We start from the raw sequence: 22,580 nt of genomic DNA, 5'->3' as shown, positions 1-22,580 counted from the left end.
TTGTGGGGAGAGCACACATGAGGCCTGGGACTGGGTAGGGAGTGCTGAGGAGGTGCTTTACCAGGCCTCCGGAAGAATGGAATTTGGGAGTGGCGGGGTATGCAGTTAAAACTGACTGCCTGGGGGATCATGGGAATTTTATATCGGGAAAATAATTTGAAACTTTTGTACCCCCTCCACACTATTCAGGCTTGCTTTCTCCACCCTCTGCCAGGCTGTTCATTCACCGGCATGTTTTTTTCTCAGTCGTCTACTCTTCTTGGTTATAAATGCCTCTCTTTAACTATTTTTTAAAATTTTTGGAAGCAACTCCTTCTCTGGCAAATGTGCTGTTATTTCCCAATGTCTCTAGAAAACCTGGACTCATCTCCCACCCCTGCCTCTCTAGAACACAGATCACTGCTAGGGTTATTGATGGATTAGGTACAGCAGAACTTCCAGAGTTTTCGCCCATCTAGTCTGGCTGATATGGAATTCCATATTGCATATGAAGGAAGGATGTGCTTAGCAAATACCGTGAAACAACATTTGCAGGGGAAGTTGCTAATCCACTAAAAGAACAAACTGTCTCCAAGCACTCCAACAACATTCATTTACATTCCAACAGGCAAAATGCTGTTTACACAAGAGGCGCATCTATTTTTAAAAGTACACCAGGCACACCTCTCCTAGGGAAGATTCTGTAAGCTGTGACTCTGCAGGATAAAGAGTAATAAGACTGCTTTGCAGGGGATGTCCCATACCTGAGGTTCTTCAGACCGTAACTGGAATTGGTCCAAACCAATGACGTTTCGCTGCAATGCATCTTTAGCATGAAAGATTCCATGAATAATCACTTAAGGTCCCCCAACAGACAACTGCTATACAACCACTGGAGGGGTACTTACACCTAAGGACTATTAACTCCTCCAGGAAAGAATCCTTTGCTTTGAAAAGTGAGTATAATGCCCTCATGTTCACATTTCCAGGAGGAAAAGTAAACAAATCCAAGTGTGTGGTGACTGGCACCTCATGGTCCAGGAGGGAGCACGACGCAGTGTGTGCACAGGAAGTGAACACTCCTGTGAGTGAAAGGGGGCAGGGCCTGCCTGCAGAGGGGTGAGAAAGTCTCTCCGTGTTGCTCCCTTAGAGGAGTCCTGCTAGTTCTTTTTATGTAGTAGGACAACCTACACCCTCCTTCTGAGTCCCCTAATCCTCCACGACCACTAAAACAGATGTGGGGGAAAACTAGCAGCAGCGAAGGATTATTAGACAACGGTCAGAGCTGACCGAAGTTTTAAGAGGCTGCCTTGTAGATGGCCAGTTTCCTGTCACCAAACATAAGGTCACCATCAGTCAGCAGGGAGAGTGGCAGGATTCCGCTGTAACTTCTTGCGGGACTTAGTAGAAAGAAATACCTATCAGACTTTTTTTTCCCTGTCTTCTAGATCTTTCTATAAAAATGTGTCCAGGGCATGGATGAAGCACCAGATAAGAGCTAACATTCTTGTGGTTAGCTGGACCGATGATTTGGTGCAAGCCACTCCTCATTGGTCAAATGAAGTTTGGGGCTCAAAAAATGTGAGTTGTGCCCTCCTTTTCTCCCCCCTCTGATCCCTCCCCCTGGAACATTCTGTGACTACAGACTGTGGCTCAAAAATGGGGATGTTCCAAGTCTGACTCAGTCACCAGCCTTGGAGTTAGGGTTGTCCTGAGGAGATGACACAGGCAGCTGGGAGACTATCTGGTGGCTTTTGAAGAACCTGACCTACTCCTGGGGCTCAAAATCCTCAGCTCCCACTCTGACTCCCAGGGCCTGAAATGCCAGCCTCACAGTCACTCCCTGGGGATCTGAATACACCCCTACCCCCTCAGGGGTCCTATAATCAAATGTAAATTAGGTCTTTATGCAACAAAGGGGTGGGAGGAGGGATTTTCTGACAACCCTGTGAATGCCTGGCAGAAGGCCCTGGGGACTGATGGCCCCCCATGGAGGGAGGTCAGGAAAGAAAGGAGAACAGAAAAGGGAGAGCACTTAGAACGGGTCAGAGGCCTTGGGCAGCCCCCACTTCATCCCCAGTGTGCCCTGGGTGGGGGGGATAATCCTGGGTCATCAGCCTTGGGCATTGTCTTAGCCGCAGCAGGACCCCCACCCTGCGCATCACGGACTACACTTCCGGCCTCCTTGCATGTGATGCTGTGTGCTAACCAGCAATTCTCCAGGCCCAGAACCCAGAGACATCTACTCTGTCCCTCTCATTTCTCCCAAGACCCCAGAAGTCAGGACTCAACACTAAGAGTGGAGCTTGATGGGGTACAGCTTGGAGAAGAGGCGTGCACAGAGGGTGGAGAGCCATCTCGGATCCAGCTCCTGCAGAGTAAATCAAACTGCCCTCCTCCCCCACAACCCGCTCTGCAATCCTTTCCAATCAGGGAGTCTAAAATTACCATATTTACAGCATCTGCAGCCAAGCCAAGCACTAAACAAGATGAATAGCGGTGACGCACGAGCCTGAGTGGGAGCCTGGGTAGAAGCATGCAGCCGGCTGGGCTGGGTAGGGCTGGGCTGGGCTGGGCTGGGCCCTGGGGGCGAGTGAGCCACAGCGGGAGAGTGAGGACAGTCCCAGGCAGGGGTCCTGATGGATGAACTCACCCAGCACTAAGGGGAGGTAGAGGAAGGGGTGGTGGGTGAGGAAGCCTCGGTATCTCAGCCTTCTTAGAAAAAGAGAGGAGGCAATTAACAGAGAGAGAACATGAGAATATGCTGCTGACTTTAGGTTTCTCTCCTTCCTCCTCTGCCTCCCTCCCCTTAAACTCTCAGGAGGAACCCACTGAGGCCTCCAAGCCAGGATGCCTTCCATGGAGTTTCCTTGTGTGTATGTGGGGTGGGGGATTTCCAGCAGGGTTTTGCTCTGGATTTTTCCAGTGGGGACACCCATGCCTTGTGAGTTTCCTTCCCAAGCAGCCTTTTCCAGGGACGCTCTGTCAACCTACACAGACCAGTGACTTCATTCCAAAAAAAGGCCTACAGGTCTGGGTGCTTTCGTTCTGGAGGAGACTGAGGCCAGGAATGACAGGGAGTGTGTTCTGCTTCAGGGTGTCCCAACACTTTTTGTCCAAGCCTGGCTGTTCTCTCCCCAGAAGGAAAAACGCCCAGGAAAAGAGGCTTGGTGACTCATGACCTGCTCGCTTGCACTCGGAGTTTCAGAGCTAGGAGGGAGCTACAGACAACAGACAGAGGGAAAGAGACAGGGCCAAGGAACCTGGGCTTGCGGACTCTAAGGCCAGTGCTGTGTCTCCTCCCCCGGAGGTTCACCATGGATTCTGTGATGCTCCCAGGTGCTGAGGAGTGAGCGGGGCTCCTGGACCCCAACACTCCTTCCTTCAGCCAGAGCATCTCCATTTTGAGCTGTTTTGTGGACTGGGCTTCTCTTTATGTTTTCAATTCCTTTCCCCAAAATGTTCAGTGACTTGAGTAAAGTCACTGGCCTGTATGAGCCGACAGGAAGTGGAAGGTAACAGTGGGTGGCCGGAAGGAAGGCAGAATGAGGTGTCTTTAGAAACAGATGGAATGTAGCAGGAGATACTGAGAAAGGAGGTTAATCCCGACATAAGGTCATGATCAGCACTCACATGTGAACCAGCCCCCAGAAGAAGATGTCTCCTCTGAGAGATTTAGAGCCAGAAGCCACCTGCACTAATCCTGCCGGAACCTGAACGCAGATCCCAAAGTGTGGGCTGTTTGTTAAGCACCGATCTAGTCCAGGACAGCCATTTGTAATAGGAGGTGAGGAGAGGCTGGATTTGCTGGTGCTTGAGTTGGAGCTGCACAAAAACAAATGTTTCCAAGCTGAGGCCATCATGAAATAGGCAGACCATTCAGCACATGACTAATTCTGGCCTCACCCTCAGGGTGTGCTAGAAGGAGAAAGTCCTGATAAACTGCACAGAGGTGTTTCTGCTCTTCTCACTTGCCCAGAACTGCCAAGAGTTTGCCATTAACATTAACATGGTAAGAACTGAGTGGAGTTGGTCGCCCGAGATAACAGCTCCCGTTCCCACTAACCTCTGCCCTGTCCTAGGTAGGGCCCATGCTAACCCATAGTAGCCAGAAGTCCTCCTCTCTTCTCCTCCCGCCTCTCAGAGCACACCTCTGTCTCCTCCCTCCGGCTCCTCTTTCTCACCCTCAAATGATATTCCTCCAGTTTTGGGGCTTCTATTTTTTCTTCCAACTCTATCTGCTCTCCTTGAGTGACTTTACTTTTCGTTGGCTTCGTTTATCACAAAAACCTGTGACCTCAGCTCCAGCCATCTTCCAGAACTGCCCACATATATTTCCAACATTCTATGGTTGTCTGAAATCACACATGTCCAAGACTGATCTCATTATCTATGCTCCCTTGCTTTCCATGACAAGCCCCTCTTTTCCTGAAGGTTCCTACCCTGTCTCCTCTCTCTCAGTCAACGATATCACCAGCTACTCAGACATCCAAATGGAAAACTCTGGACCCTCCCTCTCCCTCAACAAGGCCTGACAATGTTAACTCTGATGAGTCCTCTAAATCTCTCCCCTTCCCATCTATGCCACCACAGCCCCAGATTAGGCTCTCAGCTCCTCTCTGCTGTTACCAGTCCTTCCTCCAGGATCTCCCAACCTTGGATCTCCCTCCACGGTATCAACTGGAGACAACTGACTAAACACAGATCTGATTATTCCGTAAGTAAAATATTTGCTGGTGACCCACTGTGTGCCAGACTTTGTGCCCAGAACTGGGAATACAGTGGTGGATACAGTAGGTATCTTGTAAGTTAAGGTAAGATGTGAGGTAACTCATATCTCAGGGAATCAAACAAGAAACAAGCTCAAAAACAGATACGTGAATAAAATATTCTAAGTTGCAGGGTAGGAAACAATGGGGTGGGGCGGGTATCTGTGCCACCCCTTACAGAAAGACCTTCAGAGGCTCCTCATTACCTATAGAACAAAGTTCAGACTCAACTTGGCAAGCAAAAGTCTTACTAATGTGGCCCAATCTATTTTTCAACTCCCTCTCCCACCACTACCTTCTTCCGCCCAACCCCCTACTCTGTGTTCCAGGTCCTATTCATCGGTGAATCTCAAGCCCTTCACTCTTGGCAAATGACAAGCAGACAATGAATATTTAGGGAAATCAATGTGTGGACGAGCAAATGATGGATAGGTGTCTATAGGCATGCCCTCTCCCCTTTCTTACCTCTACTCTGGTGAAACTTCTTTATAATAGCCCCTTCCTTTGGGTCTCCAAAATGTTTCTCACACTGTTTCTGCCCCAGGTACTCATAATAATGTCTTTCCTGCTAGACAGTTAAGGCATTAAGGACAAGGGCAATATTGTTCCATTTCGAAAAAAATGCCTGGCACACAGCAGGTGCCTGAAACATGCCAGTGGAGTTGACTGTGAAGAGCCTGAAGCAAGGGGAAGTGAGTGTTGTCTTTTTTTAGATTGTTTCCTACAAATACTCCAGTGGCCATAATATTTGGGTGGAAAAAAGAAGCATGAAGACATCCACTGCCAAGTGGGCAGCCAGAGGCATACACCTCTTTGCTCAAGGAACAGCCTCAAAGAGTCCAACTTTATCCCTGTGTCTTTGCCTTTGAAAATAATTTTGCACAAACAAAGCAGAGAATAATGAACCAGATATGTGCCCATGGAATCTGGTGCTCAAAGATATGCCCTTATCCATCTGAACAGAAACTCATCTGGATCAGGAGTTGGTTCTAGGGCTAAGCTTGTCCCTTCACATGATCTGTGAAGAACCAACCTCATTCATCCTAGTGACAGAATATTTATTTATTCCCAAGGACCTTAAGTGAAACCTAACTCCTTTGCTGCTCTCACATCCCATCCCTGGAACTCCTTAATCACTATTCCCTAAGCCCAGAATAATTGAACACAGGGGTCTGTTGGTTTATGGCAAATGCACTCAGAGTCCCTGCCTTCTTTGGCAGGATGGGAGGAAGGTGGACAGGTAATCAACCATGAAAAACTTCAGTAAAAATCTGATTATAGGTAAGAATAAAATAAGAGGTAGATTTTGTGCATGTTTTTAGGCTTGGTGCCTGCTCTCGGAAAAGTACTGGGCATGTGCCAATCCGCCTGGCTTACCTAGATCATTGTTGACTCTTGAATTTCACACATGGTCACCTAGTCCTTCACTCTTTTTTCAGTCTCCCCAGAAAGCACCCCACCCCTGACCTGGGCATTTCATTAGTCCTATCTCTTTAGGGACCATTTCAGATTTTTCTTGACAGTCTTATTTTATTCACTCTGGTTCAATGTCGCCAACCCAACAATTCTCAGCCAAGCCTCCAAAGGAAATACAATCTGCCTGCTGCGTCAGATCACTTGGAAACAGACACGATTGGCTTGGAGTCACTCCATGCAGGGCTGTAAAATTGTTCTCTCCTTCTAAGTGGGTTGGGTTAAGCTCAAGCTGAGGCAAGAGATTTCCAAGGAACACAGAGCAGAGGACTGTAGTAAGTGGTGGTGATTCAGTCAGTGGTCCTCTTGCTTCTGAGTCAGTATTAACCTTCCTCCAGCAGCAAGTATGCGTAGGCGGCCCTCACAGTCAAACAAAACAGTGAGGTCTTCAACACTGGGGTTCATGAAGCAGTTTACAAGAGTAGTGGGGATGCAGGCTTGGTGTAAATCTCTTTATTCCTGCCAAGTTCTAGTCTAAATTTTTGTGTTTCCAAGATAAATGAAAGTTAGTTAAATTGATTTTGAGATTTATGTATCTCGTGTAAAGTTGGCAGTGTGTCCACAGTTCCATTAGGCCAACTCCACCAAATACCATTGAAATTCTGATACACATTTGTCTGAAGATCTCCTTGGACTTTCAAATGGGGTTAATTTATTCTTGGACTTAATTTTGCAATGTGTCATGTTTTTGTTCTAATTACCTGAGAGGCTGTCTGGTGTAACAAAAAGAGTTCTAGATTAGGAATCAGAAGTCTCAGTTATATCATTCACAGGGCAAGTCATTTAATGTGCCTCAGTTGCCTTATCTACAAAATAGGAATTGTGCTACTTGCTTTGAAAATCATAAAGCATTATACAAATGTAGGGAGCGGTTGGCCCCAGCGGTGGCTGTGTGGTTGAAAAGGAAGTGATTCTCCAGGTCCCATTGAAGCTGTGGGCCAAAACAATGTGGCAGGAATATGAACATGGGTGATCAGATGAGCAGTACACTGACTGCGCTTTTAGAAGACCTAGTCCCAACTCAAGACAAATCCTTCCATCTCATTAATTTGTATTTTTACATAATCTTTTACTTTAGATAAATCTTAGAAGTAAGCCATTCAATCTTGTACCCAACCAAAGAATTTTTCTCCATTTTTTTCCACAAAGAACATAATGTAAATTCTTGATATTCAATAATATGTCTTTATTGAATCATTTCTAGTCCCAGATTTCTAGCTTTTAGGGAATAGGAATAAAAGTGTTTGACTTCAAATAATTTAGTATTTTGGAAAAATGTGCTTGTAAACAGATAATCAGGCCGGGTGCGGTGGCTCAAGCCTGTAATCCCAGCACTTTGGGAGGCCGAGACGGGTGGATCACGAGGTCAGGAGATCGAGACCATCCTGGCTAACACGGTGAAACCCGTCTCTACTAAAAAATACAAAAAACTAGCCGGGCGACGTGGTGGGCGCCTGTAGTCCCAGCTACTCGGGAGGCTGAGGCAGGAGAATGGCGTGAACCTGGGAGGCGGAGCTCGCGGTGAGCTGAGATCCGGCCACTGCACTCCAGCCTGGGTGATAGCGAGACTCCGTCTCAAAAAAAAAAAAAAACAAAAAACCCCAAAAAAACCAGATAATCATGGAGAAAAAGCTAGGATGGCAGTAGTAGAAGAGTGACAGGTTCTCTACGGCAGGGGTTGGCAAACTACAGCCCAAGGGCCAATTCCAGCCCACTACCTATTTTTGTAAAGAAATTTTTTTAGAACATAACCATGCTTATCTGTTTACATATGGCCTATGGCTGTTTTTGCACTACAATGATAAAATTGAGTAGTTGGCAGAGATAATATGACTTGCAAAGCTTGAAATATTTACCATCTGGCCTTTTACAGAAACGTTGCTGACCTCTGCTCTAAGGGAATCAGAAATCTTACAAAGATTTAAGTTGGGTTAGAGAATGGGAGAAAGGCATTCTAGTTGACTGGAATAGTAAGCACAAAAGAATGGAGGTATTAAAGAATATTTGATGTTTAAAAAGCAATGGGATGTCTCCTTGGTATAAGACAGGGAACAATGGGAGATGAGGCTGGAAACATGGGCTGAGTTTGGATAGAGAAGGACCCTGTAAGTCAAGTCTAATGGGTTTGAAATCCATCTTATAGACCTTTGGTCTCCAAATAGGATGCATGCCCCAGAGTTACATAAGATGATCCATTAGAATTTAGTAGTCAGAAAGTACTAGAATTTGAACTTATTTTTTTCTAGGAAATAAAAAACATGGTCTTATAATATTTGATATAAATATTGACAATGGAGTCCTCACATCCATTGTTATGTGTCATGAATTGTTCATGAGATATCCTGTGGCAAGATTAGGACCTGCACATTGCAGAGGGGGTAAATGGTGTCCCCAGTCCTCACTCCCCTGGGGCTTTCAATTACATACAAATCACTACAGCTTGCACATTCCTGACTCATTGGATTATGGATATTATCAAATTTAACCTAACACACACAAAATGGACAAGTGGATTAAAATATTCCCGCATGGAAACAATGGATCAAAGATAATATTAGTAGTATAAGCACAAGCAAATAATAAGAATAATAGCATTGATACTGCCCTTAGAACAAGTTTTCTTCAGTCATATTACAAGGTGAAGACAATGACCAGATATTCGCATGTAACAAGAAGTCAAACCAAAACAATTAGAAATTTCCAAGAAAACTATTAGATATAAGGATTTATATTATTTCCATCACAAATGAACTATCTCCCCTGACATATTTATTGTGCTTTGAGATATTATGTAATGACAGTATGAAGCCATCATAATTGACAAGACATTTTAAGCTATTGCTTGCTTCATCTTTATCTCGGCCTTTAAAAAAATTAATTTTGTGTATGTTTCATAAAGTACATAATATATTAGGAAACTAATACCTGTGTATAATATAAAAAGAAATATATGTATATTGGGAGTACCTATTCAAAATTGTTTACTGATGGGGTGTTAAATCAAAAAAGATTGGGAACCACTTCTATACAAAATAGAGGACCAATGGGGATCTCAACAAAAGAGGAGATGGGATGAGGTTTGTTTTGTGAAAGATCTCACAGGCTGCCATGTAAAAGATAGACTCTTGCAGAGTGGCCACTTAAAGCCATTTTTAAGTGCCCAAAGATCTTGAAACAAAAGTTGTAATACTAAGAGCTGTTATGACAAATTCCACTTTGCCAGCTTTTTCTTCTTTAAGAAATGAATGGCTTCTTCAGGCCCAAACAAGTCCCCAAAGGATTGCACTGACAATACAGCTTTGCTACAAGCCGTTAGTTGGGTGACATGGGCAGATTTCAGGGATGAGAAAACACACCCAAGGAATACCGCATGCCATCTAGACTCAACTTTCCCCTCTGACCTGCATGGGTTTCCAAGGCAAAGGGGTCTTCAATCACGAGGGCTCTTGCCACTGTTTCAGCCAGAGGGGCCATTCCCCCTCCTGACAGGCATGATTAATTGATTCTGATGCACAGACACACACTGAGGACTGTGTATATAAGATGTGGCTTCTGGGAAGGACTACGGCATTTCTCCTGCTGGAAAGGGGCCAGGTAGGCCATTAGCCTGTTACAGCCAGTTCTCCTTAGCCACCTAAGGAGAGGTTCTTTGCCACAAAGAACCCAGCTGTCAGATTTGAAAAACTTAACCAATATTTGTCAGATCTTCAAGAAAAGAGGAACCTGAACTGAGCTGAGCAGAGAAAGGATTTGCAGTCTCTCCCTGGGGATCAGCTTGCGCAGTCCCAGGAAAGCACCAGCACTGCTCTAGAGCCTAAACCTACACATCTGGAAACATCACAGAGGGCTTCCTTCTCTGTGCTCCATGAATGAGGACATACCCTCTTCTTTTCTGCCTATCTTTTTCAAGAACTTGAAGGGGCAAAGTGAAAACAAAAACAAACGATAGCAATGACAACCACTCTTTATGGTCAAAGATGTGGGTGTGGGTGAAGAAAGCATGCCCTGTCTGTCTTTCCAAACTTCACATCCTCTGGCCCTACTCTTCAACTCAACCTTCTTCCCCACATGGAGTCTTTATTCCAGTAATGTCTGTTTCCTTCTTTCGAACACACCATGCAATTCCATTCTTTGCTCTTTGTTGAATTTTATTCAACCTTGGAGTCCTCACAAGCTGTCATTTCTTCACAAAGTGTTCCTCACCACCCCTAAACCCACCCTCTCTTTCTTCTGGTTGGCTAGAGAGATTCACATTCAATTAGAGTCCCCTTGTGTGTTTTTCTGATTGTTTCAGGTCTTCCCAGCTGACTTTCTTTCGGTTGGGGTGTCATTATATATTTGCATAGCACCTAGAACCACGCTAAACCCGGTTTTGCAAATACTTATTGTTTGATGATCCTACTAGTGGTACATGTTACATAGAGAAATGAGGGAACAAGCTGAGCAATAAATAAGTCATTTCCACGTGAAGAGTAATATCTTGGGAAGGTGGCAAGCGAATCAAATTGAATAAGGGAGGGCTGAATAAGTCATATGTAATAACTTTCAGGGTTCATGTAAGTGGAGCTTATCTCAATTGTCAAGGATTTCTAGCTAGAAGAGGTCTGATGATCCAACAGTGTTGTGGTGTGGCCTGCAGTAGAGTCCTAGGTTCTTGAACCTTGAACAGGGTGCAAAGAACTCAGACGATCCAATGTTTGCCTCCAGTGGATCATTTGAATTCTCTAGATCCTGTATTAAAAAAAAAAAAAAAGGAGCACGGTAGGATTCCCTCATGTCCTGGAGGAATTTGGAAGGGGCTGAGCATGGGCAGCTCTATCCAGTGGCTTCTCTCTGTCCCTCTGTTGCTTTGGTGCAGCTGCTCACAGTGGATGCCAGCACAGAAATGCTCTTCTGAGGACACATTCTGCCAGGATTACAGGCCTTAAAGGAGATACTGACACAGAAGACCATCCTAACACTCTCTTACAGCATTGATAAAGAACAGCAAACACAGGAGCCAACAGCAGCCTGGAGGATATGGGCCCCGTTAGAGGCCACAGTTTAGCATCTTTTCACCCAGATGAGGAAGAAAAGTCCCTCCTTTCTCACCCCTTCCCCAAAATTAAAACAATGAAAATCAGTTCTCATTATCCCGATAATTAAGTCCCATTCAGCCAGCTGACAGCGGCCAAAGAATGATTTTTCTGTGCTGCACTGTGTGGCTGCCCTCCATGGCCCCATTCATGGGCCACTGTGTGCATTTAATCACCCTTAGCTGGGCCGAGCTAATGAAATGCTGGGGCCTTGCCCTGCCCTGACCCTGCTGCTATTTCTATCTGAGCTCAGCACGTCCTTTGCTTGACAGTTGCAACCGAACAAGCAGATTTTTCTCTCCCATCTATGGAGTGTAAAGAGCCTATTTTGGCAGCCTGTGGGGCTGGGGACCCCTCTGGAAACCCAGTGAATGCCCCTGGAGGTTAACGTGCAAAGCTGTTTTCCAGACTGAGAGGCGGGCGGAGGAGGGGGTGGAGTGCTGGCGACCTGGAGGCAAGGAGGCTGTGGCTGGGGGCTTTTCTGGGGCAGAAGGGGAAGATGAACCTGGAAGAAGCATGGGGCCATGAGGTGGGGCTGACTGATCCATCCTGTCGCAAACCTGAACAACAGCTCTTTGTCAGTTATCAAAAATCTCCCTCCCTCACTGGGGTCAAAGTGAGAAAATCCATTGCACTGGGTTTCCAGTTCGCATGGCATGGAGAAAGGGGGGATCCCTGTGGAGAGAGACTGCTCTCTTGAAGTTCCTAGCTGTTGTTTTAATGATTTCCCAAGATTCAGAAGTTAGGGAATAAGATGGCAAAATTATAGGCATTTATCCATACTAAAATGTAGGGATTTACACTTAGCTAGTGGGGAAAAACACTTTCTTTGAGGGAAGTTGTAGAAAAGAGGCAAAAACAATGTGTTAAATGTGATGGCATGGTGGCTTTATATAGAAAGGACATATCTAAAGAAGGATGTAAATCAGGGTGACAAACTCAAATGCCCTCAGGGGCCAGAGAGATCAGAGGTCACCGAAATGAGAGAAGGGAGACAGGTGGGAACTGTGGCCAATTAGAAACCACTGGGCCAGCCCCACCCAGGGCAGGCTGGTCCTGCTTGGCCCCAGCTCTTTTTTGCCATACAAGTAGGCAGGCCCATGATTTTCTGTAATTTGAAAAAAGAGAAATCAGAAAGCTCTATTCTTACACAAAATCTCCCAATTGTTAATGTTAGAAACTAATTCAAGATGTTAAAAAAGAAAAAAAAAAGCGGTGTGCTAGCCAAACAAACCATGTTGGCGTTCTGTTAGCCCACCCCTAACATTAGCAGAGCCTGGGGCAAGAGTACAAACGGAGGCCCCCATATCATATGTCTAAATATTTAAAAGTATAAATCAAGCTGACTAACTGTTAAACAAAATATATTCTGTCTGTCTACAGTGAAAAAATATGCCTTCCTAAAGACCTGGCAGCCAGGTGTGAGAATTAGGAGTTCTGGGACATCTTGGAGTTGCACACAGACACGGGGCAGCAGAGAAGAGCTGGCTCCTGGCCCCCAGCCCTCACCTTTCCACCCCAGCTCCAGCCTGCACACCTATGGGAGTTGAGCTCTGTCTATCCCCTGACACCTCACACAGCCTCCCCTTGGCTGGCCCTCTGGCTTAATGCTCCTCACATCAAAGGTGCAGACTGCCCTTAGGAGGACAGACTCAAATGGATTTGGTGACATTTGACAGGACTCTGAGGACCTGGGACCCAGAATGTGAGGTGTCTTGGCTCTTTGGCCCATGGGACTGGAAAGAGCCAGAGCTAGGCTCTTTAAAGTGTGGGGTCCAAGTCAGGGTCCCCTCCTAGCAAGACCTAAGAATGTTACTGGCCCCAGTTTGAGATCGCTGACTTAAATAAACACCCAGAAATGAAGACGTCTTGATGCTTAGCCCGGGTTTTTGACCAACTAGCTACATGACCTTGGGTAAATCGTCATCGTTTTGTGAACCAGTTTCTACATAATTAAAATGGGGACAAAATACCTCTTCTAACCAATTCATTTGAAAACTAAAATGAGATTACATATGAAAATATTTTAAAGCAGTAAATAAAGAAATAAAAAGGCCAATTAAAAAAAAAAAAAAAAAACTGCCACAGACACAAATTTTATCAAAGGGAGCATATATGTGAAGGTCTCATTCAAAATATCCCATTAAGAGTCTTTTAATCTCAAGATATGGGCTAAATCTAGAAGAACTAAAATGATAGTACTTTTCATTAAGGTTGTTTCCTCTTTTCAACAATCCCTTAGGATGGGTCTCCTATCACACTGATCTTAAAAGGACATTGCAGAGGTAAATAAAACAAAACAAAAGTGAAACCCGTTTCAGTGATTCGTGGCTCCTTTTAAGAGCAACCNAAAACTGCCACAGACACAAATTTTATCAAAGGGAGCATATATGTGAAGGTCTCATTCAAAATATCCCATTAAGAGTCTTTTTAATCTCAAGATATGGGCTAAATCTAGAAGAACTAAAATGATAGTACTTTTCATTAAGGTTGTTTCCTCTTTTTCAACAATCCCTTAGGATGGGTCTCCTATCACACTGATCTTAAAAGGACATTGCAGAGGTAAATAAAACAAAAACAAAAGTGAAACCCGTTTCAGTGATTCGTGGCTCCTTTTTAAGAGCAACCTCCTTTAACCAACATTAAGGTAGGATCTCTATTTAGGGACAGGTGCTATTATTGTGACAGTCATTCTAAAAATGTTGGGGGCCTTTTTTTTTTTTTTTTTGAGGCGAGATCTCACTCTGTCGTCCAGGCTGGAGTGAAATGGTGCAGCCACGGCTCACTGCAGCTTCTACCTCCCAGGCTCAAGTGATCCTCCCACCTCAGCCTCCCAAGTAGTGGGGACTATAGATGCTCACCACCACACCCACCTAATTTTTTCAATTTTTTTTGGTAGAGACAGAATCTCTGTTTCTAGGCTGGTCCTAAACTCCTGGACTCAAGGGATCCTTCCACCTTGGCCTCCCAAAGTGCTGGGATTACGGGCATGAGCCACTGAGACTGGCTGGGTCTCAATTTTTAATGAAAGAAAACCAATAGGAAAATAGCAAAAGGGGAAAAAAGACTATTTAAAAGAGTAATGGAATACTAAAAAAATTCCACAAGGATCTAAATCAATAACAAGACTGAACTTTTATTTTTAAAGATTTAAGGAAAATTAACTTCAAGCCGTGGAGTTAGACAAAATTTTACGAAGGATTACTTGAGCTACCAGGAAACATTTATGTGACAGTTAATTTAAGAGTTCCTTCCAAAGAAATAGAGTTTGATAGAGATAATCATGCAAAAGCATGACTGGCCTGGTACTGAAAGATATCCTTCCATTTAGACAAATGTAGGGCTCTGAAAGTACAGCTGGAGAAGAAATACAGTTTTATATAGTCTTTTTTTTTTTTTTAATTCAATCAGCTTTCTCAAGTTGAAATGTTTTATATATTCTTAAACATCCAGGGAGGGGTTGGGAACGGTGGCTGCCAGAGTGCCTAGCACTCATCTCCTGTTCCTAATAACAATCTAATTTCCTTTTGGAGGATTACCTTTTCCCAGTAGGATACAGTCTGTGGATATTACTGGCCATCAGGAGGTTTTTGACTCAAGCTGGGCCAATCAGGTGCTCCCTTCAATGGAAGGTAAATTTTGAACAGAGAGACAAAGAGAATGGAGATGTCAGGAGTTCCATTCCATCCAAGTGGAGTGTCCTGACCAGACCTGTGGGACTCTTGTGACCCTTGTGGTTCCTGCTTCCTAGTTTCTGGAATTTGCCTGCTTCTTACCCATTTCTAAGACTGGTTCTTCAGCCTTCCCTCAATCCTATGGGACCCTTATATCCTTCTGTTAAACTCTGGCTTATGTTAGCCAGAGGTATTTCTGTTGCATGCACCCAAAGAACCTTAGCACATACAATAGTACCAGTGCACTGTGGGTCCTGATCTCTGGTCCAAATCACCAAGGGCTCCTGGAGACCTTTCGTGTGGCTGACCCCAGTGAGCATGTATCTCACTGAGGGATAGGGGAGGCTTCACACAGAAATAGTGGTACTATCCCAGGCTTCCTCCAGTCAGTTACACATACTCATTGTTTTCCTTGGTTTTCCTGAAATGTTGGAATGTTCCTTTGCTTTTCCACTTCATAGTATGAGCTGAGCTGTTCATAAAACAGCCAGCAGAATCCTAGCACTTCGGAGGGCGCTCCCAGAATGATTTTTGTAGTTGGAATCTGTATGACAGTGAGCCAGCCTGGTGATCCTAAGCCTTGCTGTAAGCTCGATGTGTCAATATCACATGCTTAGAAATTAGGTCTCAATGCACCTGACTGCCCTTAAGAGAAGTCAGTGGAAAAGAGTGCCGGGTTTGCCAGGTGTCGGAATGGGAATATGCAGAAACTAAAAATAACGAAGAAGAGCAATATGCGGGGAGTGAGGGGTGGGAAATAAAAAGATCTGGGAACTGATAGTAGAAGGTGCCTGGGTCACAATCGCAACAAGAGATGAACAAGAGTATAGGACGTTAGAGGCAGCAAATGCCCTAGGCTAGCTTTTAGACTAACATTTGAAATCAGTGTTCACGTTTATTGTTTAACTTTTAACCTCAGTCACCACTAGAGGTCTGGCCTCTTTGGTCTTTTACCATTACCTGGGCTTCTACTTTGAGATTGTTCTGTACATCCACTAACCATAAGAAGGTGATGTAATTTGGAATTTAAGAATACAGAGGCTCCAGAACCAAACCAGAGCTAGAGTGTGTTTGAACTTTGGCTCTACAACTTGCTAGTCCCATGAACTTAGGCAAGCTACTTAACCTTTCTGTGCCTCGATGTTCTCATCTATAAAATGGGGGTAGTAATAATAATAATACATATAAAGCACTTAGTAGTATCTTTGGCATATTAGTGCTCAATAAATATTAGCTACTATTAATCAATCAGCCAACAAATATGTATTGAGCATCCACAATGTTCCAGGCACTGTTTTAGTCCTTGGGATAGATCAATGAACAAAATAGGCAAAGATCTCCACCTTTGTGGAATTTACAGTCTAGTAGGGGTGGGAGTGGGAGGACAGATAAGGTATGTTGGCAGTGTTATTAATATCTGACCCAATATCCACCCGCTCCACTTAGCTTTCTGGAAATCTTCTAGATCTTTATCCTCTTCTTTCAACATTCTGTTCATCTTTGTGCCTTCACTGAAACCTGATTGGCCCTGAGGAGGTGGTTTTTCTCCAAAGCACCCAAAAGTGTGGTTGTTGTTTATCTCACTGTCCCATATCCCAGAGTCTGTAGATAGAGAAATGGGCTTCCTTACTTTCCACTGCTACTTCCAAACCCTTTCTCCTTCTTTATCCTTTAAAAACCACAGCTATTTGGATGCTCATTCCTTCACTTATCTAACCCTTCTCCCACTGAATTGCTGTCATCAATAACCTATTATTCATTTATTAAACACTTGGGCATATAACTCCTCCCTTTCACCCCTATTTTTGCCATCGTTCTTGGTGACTTTAACATCCTTGGTCTCTGAATTCCTGACCTTCTCACTTCCAATGATCTATTCTTCCACTTTCATCAGCTACATTTAAATGGCCACAGCCAACCTTGTCATCACCACCTTTCAAGTCTAGATTTCAACTGTCATACGCTGACCACCATTTTCATCCTTCCAGCCAACCTTCTGTAGTATTTCTGCTCTAATAATTTTTTGACCTCAATAAGACCTCCAATCAATTAAGCTCACTTGCTTGTCTGTTTTTATTGTTTGTTTTGTTTTGCTTTGTTTTGTTCTATTTATCACCTCCTCACAGGTCCTTGTTTTCTCTTTACCCATGATCTATTCCATGGTCCGCTATTATAAACACTGCCTTACACCCCTTTGCCCCTCTCTCCTCATGCCAAACTCTCCTAGAAAAATCTTCAAATCTGGTTAAACCCAGCTATTTGCTTAGGCTGAAACAGTCCTGAGGCAATTTAAGATTAATGGAGAAAGTAATTCCACTGAGTTGACTGATTACACTTTAAATCTATGACTGCAGTCCTCAAATGAGTATTCAACATTGCTCAGAAAGGCTACATTTTTTTCTACAGTAAGTTTATTTTAACTTTTCTAAGGTCACTATTTGTCTCTTCTCCCCTCAGACCTCCAATGATCATCCCCTCTTAACTGATGATCTCAATTCATGTCTTACTGAGAAAACAGAAATAATCAGACAGAAACTCCCTCATCCCTCCACTGCAACATCTGTAAACCTCCTGGCATAGGAATTGTCTTCCTTCCCATTGCAATGGAGGAAGTAGCTCTGTTCCTCTTAAAGGCAAACACCTCTACTTGTGCTTTGCATCCCATCCTCTCTTGATGTCTCCAGGACTTATTCCTAAGGTCATCTACCTCTCTTTTCTGCACAATCAACTTCTTTCACTCTACTGGATTATTCTCAACAGCAAACAAAGTGCTCAGGAATCTCCCATCTTTAAAAATCCTACATTGATACATTCCCCTCCAGCTACAATCTCAGTCTCTGTCTCCCAATTAGTTTTACCTAGTGCCTACAGAATGCTGTTGACTTCTGTATATGGATGTTGTATTCAGCAAACTCAAGGAAATATCTTATTATTTATAATAATTTTCCTATACAATGGATTCAGTGGATTTTCTGTGTAAACAACCTTATTATCTTTAAAGAAAGATAGGTTTCTCTGTTTTCTTTTCAATTCTTATACCTCATTTCTCTTTCTTTTCTCATTGCACTGGTAGGACTTCCAGAATGATATTGAATAATAAGGGTAATAGTAGGTATCATCTTTTTTCTGAAGTTTTACCATTGAGTGTGTTATCTATAAAGGTATTGGTTATATGTTCTTTATCGAGTTAAGGAAGTTCCTGCCTATTCTTACTTTGCTAAGAGTTTATGTAATAAAGGAACTTTGAATTCTATAAAATAATTTTTTTCTGCATCTGTATTAAGACATGTCATCTCTACTAATATTTTATTTAGAAAATTTTCATCTATGTTTTAATGGATTAGTCTATACTTGTATTCTTAGTTTTGGTATCAAGTGCCTCATAAGATGAGTCACTTTCCCTTTTCTTCTACACTCTAAAACAGTTTGTATAACATAAGGGTTAGCTGTTCCTTGACAGGTTGGCCGAACATCCCAGAAATCCACCTAAGCCCAATGTCTTTTGGGTAGAAGACTTTGATTTGGGGTAGCAATTCATTTCCTACATGGGTTATTGGTTGATATGGATGTTCCAATTAATTATTCTTGATTCAACTTTCAAAATTTACTTTTCTAAAAAAACATTAACTTCCTCTACTAGTATTAAGTTGTTCATAGATTTGCTCATTATATTTTTTATGATTTTTTATTCCAATTGTAGCTATCATTATAAATTATGTTCTCTTTTCAATTCTTAATATTATTTATTGCATTTTCTTTTTTTCTGGAGCAGCCCTGCTAGGGTTTTATCTACTTTACTAGTAATTTTGAAAAATCAAATTCTGGATTTGTTCATTCTTTTGTTGTTGTTTCTTTTCCATTCATTTCTGATAGTTTTATTTTTTTCTGCTTTTTTCAGGCTTAATCTATTGTTCTCCTTGCTTCTAGATTTAAACACATCTTTTATTGAGTTTTAAAAACCAGATTCCACTGTGGTCAGAAAATATGTCTATAAGTTATCAATTCTTTTTTTTTTTTTTTTTTTTTTTTGAGACGGAGTCTTGCTCTGTCGCCCAGGCTGGAGTGCAGTGGCGCAATCTCGGCTCACTGCAAGCTCTGCCTCCCGGGTTCACGCCATTCTCCTGCCTCAGCCTCCTGAGTAGCTGGGACTATAGGCGCCCGCCACCACGCCTGGCTAATTTTTTGTGTTTTTAGTGGAGATGGGGTTTCACCGTGTTAGCCAGGATGGTCTCCATCTCCTGACCTCGTGATCCGCCTGCCTCGGCCTCCCAAAGTGCTGGGATTACAGGCGTGAGCCACCGCGCCTGGCCTAAGTTATCAATTCTTATAAATTTGTTGAGACCTTCCTTTGTGTGGCCTGTTATGTCAATTTATATAAATGTTCAACATATTTTTGAAAAAGAACATATATTCTCTATTGTTGGACTTTGGTTTTTATTTGTTTTTGAGACAGGGTCTCGCTCTGTCACCCAGGTTGGAGGCCAGTGGCATGTCATCTTGTCTTACTGTAGCTTCAACCTCCCAGGCTCAAGCAATTCTCCCTCCTCAGCCTTCACAGTAGCCACCACATCTGGCTAACTTTTAAATTTTTTTTGTAGCGACAGGGTCTTCCTATCTTGTCTAGGCTCGTCTCAAACTCCTGAACTCAAGTGATTCTCCTGCCTCAGCTTCCCAAAGTGCTAGGATTATAAATGTGAGTCACCATGCTTGGCCTATTGTTGGATTTTGAGTAAAGGATATATCAGTTTGTGGTTATATCTTTTATGTTTTTAATAAATTTCTGTAAAAATAAATTTAAATCTACCACAATTTTACATTTTAAATTTTCTTAGTTTTGCTTTACATGTTTTGAGTTTTAAGGTTATGTTTTTAGGGGCATATAGGTTCATGAATATTATATTTTCTTGTATCATTATATATCTCTCTATCCCTATTAATATATATTTCCCTAGATTCCATTTGTCTTACTGTGACACCACCTTTCTTTTGGTTAGCATTTTCTGGTATGTCTTTTGTCATCTCTTTATTTCTAAGTTTCTGTGTGGTTTGGTTTAAGTAGGTCTTTTATTTTTTTATTTTTTATTTTATTTTTTATTATTATTTTTTTTGAGACGAAGTCTCGCTCTGTTGCTCAGGCTGGAGTGCAGTGGCCGCATCTCAGCTCACTGCAAGCCCCGCCTCCCGGGTTTACGCCATTCTCCTGCCTCAGCCTCCTGAGTAGCTGGGACTACAGGCGCCCGCCACCTCGCCCGGCTAGTTTTTTTGTATTTTTTAGTAGAGACGGGGTTTCACCGTGTTAGCCAGGATGGTCTCGATCTCCTGACCTCGTGATCTGCCCATCTCGGCCTCCCAAAGTGCTGGGATTACAGGCTTGAGCCACTTTTGAAAATAGCCTATAACTGAATACTTTAAAAATTCTAATCTGATATTCTCCAATTTTTAATAGATACATTTAATAAGCTTACATTTATTGTAGTTACCATCATATTTGACTTACTTCTTCCATTTTATTTAGTTTTCTATTTATTTTCTTTCTTATCTTCTCTTAGGTTTTTTCTTCTTTCCTGTCTTCTTTCTTTTTTTGTCTTTCCTGTCTTCCCTTAGGTTGGTGAGGTTTTCTATATTCTGTTTTCTCCTTGGTTGGTTTAGAACCTATAGATTGACATTCTTTTCTATTCATAATTACCTTAAAGTTTTACCATACACATTTAATTATATATGTTTTAAAGTCTAAAATTTTCAATATCTTATCCTCCTCCCTGAACAAGGCAAGACTCTTAGCACACTTTACCCAGTAAATGCTCTTTCTACTAACATATTATCTGAACATATTACTTTTTAATTTAACTTTTATTTTAAACTCCAGATTTAGTTATAGTCAGTTGAAGTAAGTCTATTTTAATTTATTTATTTCTGTGCCCACTATAGTTTCTTGATTTCTATGCCCTATCTTGAAACTGAGTTATTTCTTGATATAATACATCTTTTAATGGTTCTTTTAGTGAAGACTCAATGATATAAACTTCATTTTTAAGAAAATCCTAAAACTGCCTTTCTTTTAAGTCGGCTCTTGAAAGCTAGTTTAGGTTTAAAACTCTAGATTTCAGGTGATTTTTTCCCCCTCAAATAGTATATTTGAAGATACTACTCCACTGTCTGCTAGAATCTATTGTTGTTAATAAGACGTCTATTATCAATGTAGCTATCATTCTTTTATAAATAACTCTCCTTTCTCCCTGGTAACTTTCTTTTTTTCTTTCTTTCTTTCATCTCTCTCTTTTTTTTTTTTTTTTTTTTTGAGACAGGGTCTTTCTCTGTTGCCTAGGCTGGAGTGTAGTGGCATAATTATGGCTCACTGTAGCCTTGACCTTCTGGGCTCCAGCAATCCTCCCATACCAGCCCTTGAAGAAGCTGGGACTATAGGTGCATGCCATTATGCCTGGCATTTTAAAAAAATTTTTTTGTAGAGATGGGGTCTCGCCATGTTGCCCAGGCTAGTCTTGAACTCCTGGGCTCAAGAGATCCTCCTGCCTCTGTCTCCCAAAGTGCTGAGATTACAAGTGTGAGCCACTGTGCCCAGCCACAACTTTTAATACAATCGTTTTTATCCTGGAGGGAGATAGGTTTACTATCTCATATGTATGTATAAAAATTGGAGCTTCTCAGTATATCTTCATGCCCTTAACTCTGACTTGGGCTACATTTTGGTGGTTTCTTAAATACTATCTTCCTAGTCACTAATTTTCTCTTCATTTACTTCATGTCTAGAATTTATCCTATCTGTATATTTTATCTTTTTAATTTGTTGTTTTTCATATTTGCCATTTCTTATTTCTGCCTGCTTTATTTCACAATATCCTTTTTTAAAGTAGGTGTTATTTCTCTTTGAGTATTTAGACAAATTTAAAGTTTTAGTCAGATTGTTCTGTTAATTTCTTTTGAACAAAATCAGTCTAACAAATGTTGATTTTGTCGACTGGGTTTCTTAGTGTTGAATATTTTTGCTTGGATACTAATTTTGAGAGTGAGGTCTTCTTTCTTCTTTCTCCTCATTTTCTTCTATCCTAGAGGTTTTGTAGAGGTCTCTGGTTCAGAATCAAGTGATGATTTAAGATCTTTCCCAGCCATGGTGTTACCGATCTCTCCCTTAGTAGTGAAAGCATCCTAGTTTCTGGTTGCTAGGCTGTGATTATTTCTCCTGCCTCCATAGGCCTACAGTTTCCTATAAGAAACAGTCTCAGACGTGATCATCAGCAGCTGTTTTTCAACATTCTTTCCTAGTAAGAAAGGTCCACCTTACAGATCATCTGAGGTCAAGAGTTCGAGACCAGCCTGGCCAACATGGTGAACCTCCATCTCTACCAAAAAATACAAAAATTAGCCCGGTGTGGTGACATGCGACTGTAGTCCTAGCTACTGGGGAGGCTGATGTGGGAGAATTGCTTGAACCAAGGAGGAGGAAGTTGCAGTGAGCCAAGATTGTGCCACTGCATTCCAGCCTGGTTGACAGAGGGAGATCCTGTCTCAAAAACAACAACAAAAAAAGAAAGCCCCACTTCAGTGTTTCATTTTTAGAAGTGAGCCTAACCCCAGTAATCCATTGCACTTGA

The 22,580-nt window shown here is 42.5% G+C and overlaps 1 protein-coding gene across 2 annotated transcripts in view; it reads right to left on the bottom strand.

The window, feature by feature from the left end:
* Nucleotides 1-22,580, bottom strand: part of RAD51B (RAD51 paralog B) — a 777,158-nt gene that overhangs the window by 45,428 nt on the left and 709,150 nt on the right. The window contains exon 11 of one of the 2 annotated variants that reach the window (XM_017878608.1): nt 8,784-10,952. The exons of the other annotated variant lie outside the window; for it this stretch is intronic. Coding sequence (XP_017734097.1) covers nt 10,933-10,952 — 20 coding nt within the window. The 3' untranslated portion in view covers nt 8,784-10,932. Of the gene's footprint in view, nt 1-8,783; nt 10,953-22,580 lie in introns of those variants that run through there. 2 annotated transcript variants of the gene reach the window in all.

This window comes from Rhinopithecus bieti, unplaced genomic scaffold, assembly GCF_001698545.2.
Source record: "Rhinopithecus bieti isolate Rb0 unplaced genomic scaffold, ASM169854v2 scaffold_11252, whole genome shotgun sequence".
Lineage (NCBI taxonomy): Eukaryota > Metazoa > Chordata > Mammalia > Primates > Cercopithecidae > Rhinopithecus > Rhinopithecus bieti.
This window is presented reverse-complemented; position numbering and strand designations above follow the sequence as displayed.